Consider the following 1,577-nt stretch of genomic DNA (forward strand, 5'->3'; position numbering starts at 1 on the left):
GTCCTGGTCCAACCTAAGGGAACTACTCTCGGTTCCCTAAAACTTCATATATATGAAATTTTACTTTCATATGCAATTTTTGTATAAAAATTAATATTTTTTATATATTATATAAAACATGAAAAGGATATATATTATATATTTTTAATAACTATGGCTCACTCATGCTATTACTTTGGCTGCAAATATAATTGTAGGTTGAATCATTTATTCCCAATTCTTCGTTTCTTCCCTTCTCTCTTTTCGCCATGGACTTTTTTTTTTTTATTTTTACTGGCTGCTTGGAGTTTATTTTCCGCTTGGGGCCAGGTGCACAGTTCCAGGTGTCAGGAAAGCTAGCGAGTGCTGGGGCCGGGCGGTAGAGAGCGGGGCTCTCACTCCTTTTTGGTGTCTGCTGTGTTGATGCGAAGGTCTGCTTGCTGCAGCCGCCTAGTCTACAGGGTGGGGGGTGGGGGGTGGGGAGTGGGGAGGGGGCGGGGAATGGGGAGGGGGCGGGGAATGGGGGTGGGGCGGGGAGGGGCTCTGGTGGACTAGCGCCTCCGCAGGCCTGCGGCTGTTGGTAACCGCTCAGGTCAGGACCGGGGCCCAGCGCTGGCTGTGCTGGACGGACCGCCGGGCTGCTTCCTCGGGGCGTCCCGAGCCAGGCCACAGGTGGTCATGCTGCTGGAGGCCTGGCGGGGTTCCGAGTGCTCTGCGGACTCCAACACCGTGGCCATGAACGGGAGGGTGGACTTCCCGAAAAAGAAGCTGGCCCACCAATGACCCGGGTCAGCCTTGGGCAGACCTGGGGGGTGGGGAATGGCTTCCCCGGGGCACTCGGTACTGCTGCAGGAGCTGTTGCTGGAAGTGGAACCCAGGCGGCGCCGGTAGTAGTCGTGGGTGGCCACGAGCCAGCCGCTGGAGGGGATGGCCGCCATGCTCTAGCTTGCTGGCTGGTGGGATCTGGGCGGCGACCCCTCGCGGGCCTCGGCGCACGATCGCGGGTGGCAGGGACGGGGGCGCTAGGCCACGGAGCCCATTTGCAGAGGAGACCGCGGGAGGCCGCGCCACGACAGAGAGGCGCCGGGGTCTTGCCATGGACTTTTAATAACATCCAACAGAATAGGATGAATTTAATGTGTGATCCTATGGGTACTGGATTGTCCAAGTGACTCTGGACAATAAAATGTGGGTGCAATTGGTACTATGACATTTCTAGGCTCAGGCCTTAAGAGATACCATGGTACTCTGCTCATTCTTTTGCCTTTTTATTGCTGTTAAGAGAAGCACTTCCTTTGTGCAGTTGCTGCCCTTCTACATGGGCTCCAGAGTAAATATATGGGTTAGGTTTAAACATAACACGACAGTAATGAGGAAAGCCCAGCTTTCCCTGTAGCTTGAAGCAGAGCCAACGATCTAGGCTCAGCCAGGATCGGACCATCCCAAAACAACCTGAAGATGGATAGGTGGGTCCAGCAGAGATCATGACAGTTGGCTCAGCTTAACTACATACAAGGGAAATAATCAATGCTTATTCTTGTATGCCATTGGGATGTTATGACTGTATACTATGCAGCATTGTTGCAGAAATTGCTAAC

General features: G+C 53.0%; 1 protein-coding gene across 2 annotated transcripts; it reads right to left on the bottom strand.

The window, feature by feature from the left end:
* Positions 1–463: 463 nt before the first annotated feature.
* LOC116471337 (pancreatic progenitor cell differentiation and proliferation factor-like) lies at positions 464–1,056 on the bottom strand. 2 transcript variants are annotated; one of them, XM_032157535.2, is made up of 2 exons: positions 785–1,056; positions 656–747 (listed from the first exon to the last, which is right to left on the bottom strand). In XM_032157535.2, exons 1-2 carry the CDS (start codon positions 915–917, stop codon positions 656–658), a joined length of 225 nt encoding a protein of 74 aa, XP_032013426.1. In that variant the 5' UTR covers positions 918–1,056. The 2 variants fall into 2 exon arrangements, with proteins under 2 accessions (XP_032013425.1, XP_032013426.1); XM_032157534.2 differs by having other exon boundaries at positions 464–1,056.
* Between the last annotated feature and the right edge of the window lie 521 nt (positions 1,057–1,577).

The sequence above is a fragment of the Hylobates moloch genome, unplaced genomic scaffold, assembly GCF_009828535.3.
Source record: "Hylobates moloch isolate HMO894 unplaced genomic scaffold, HMol_V3 SCAFFOLD_6, whole genome shotgun sequence".
Lineage (NCBI taxonomy): Eukaryota > Metazoa > Chordata > Mammalia > Primates > Hylobatidae > Hylobates > Hylobates moloch.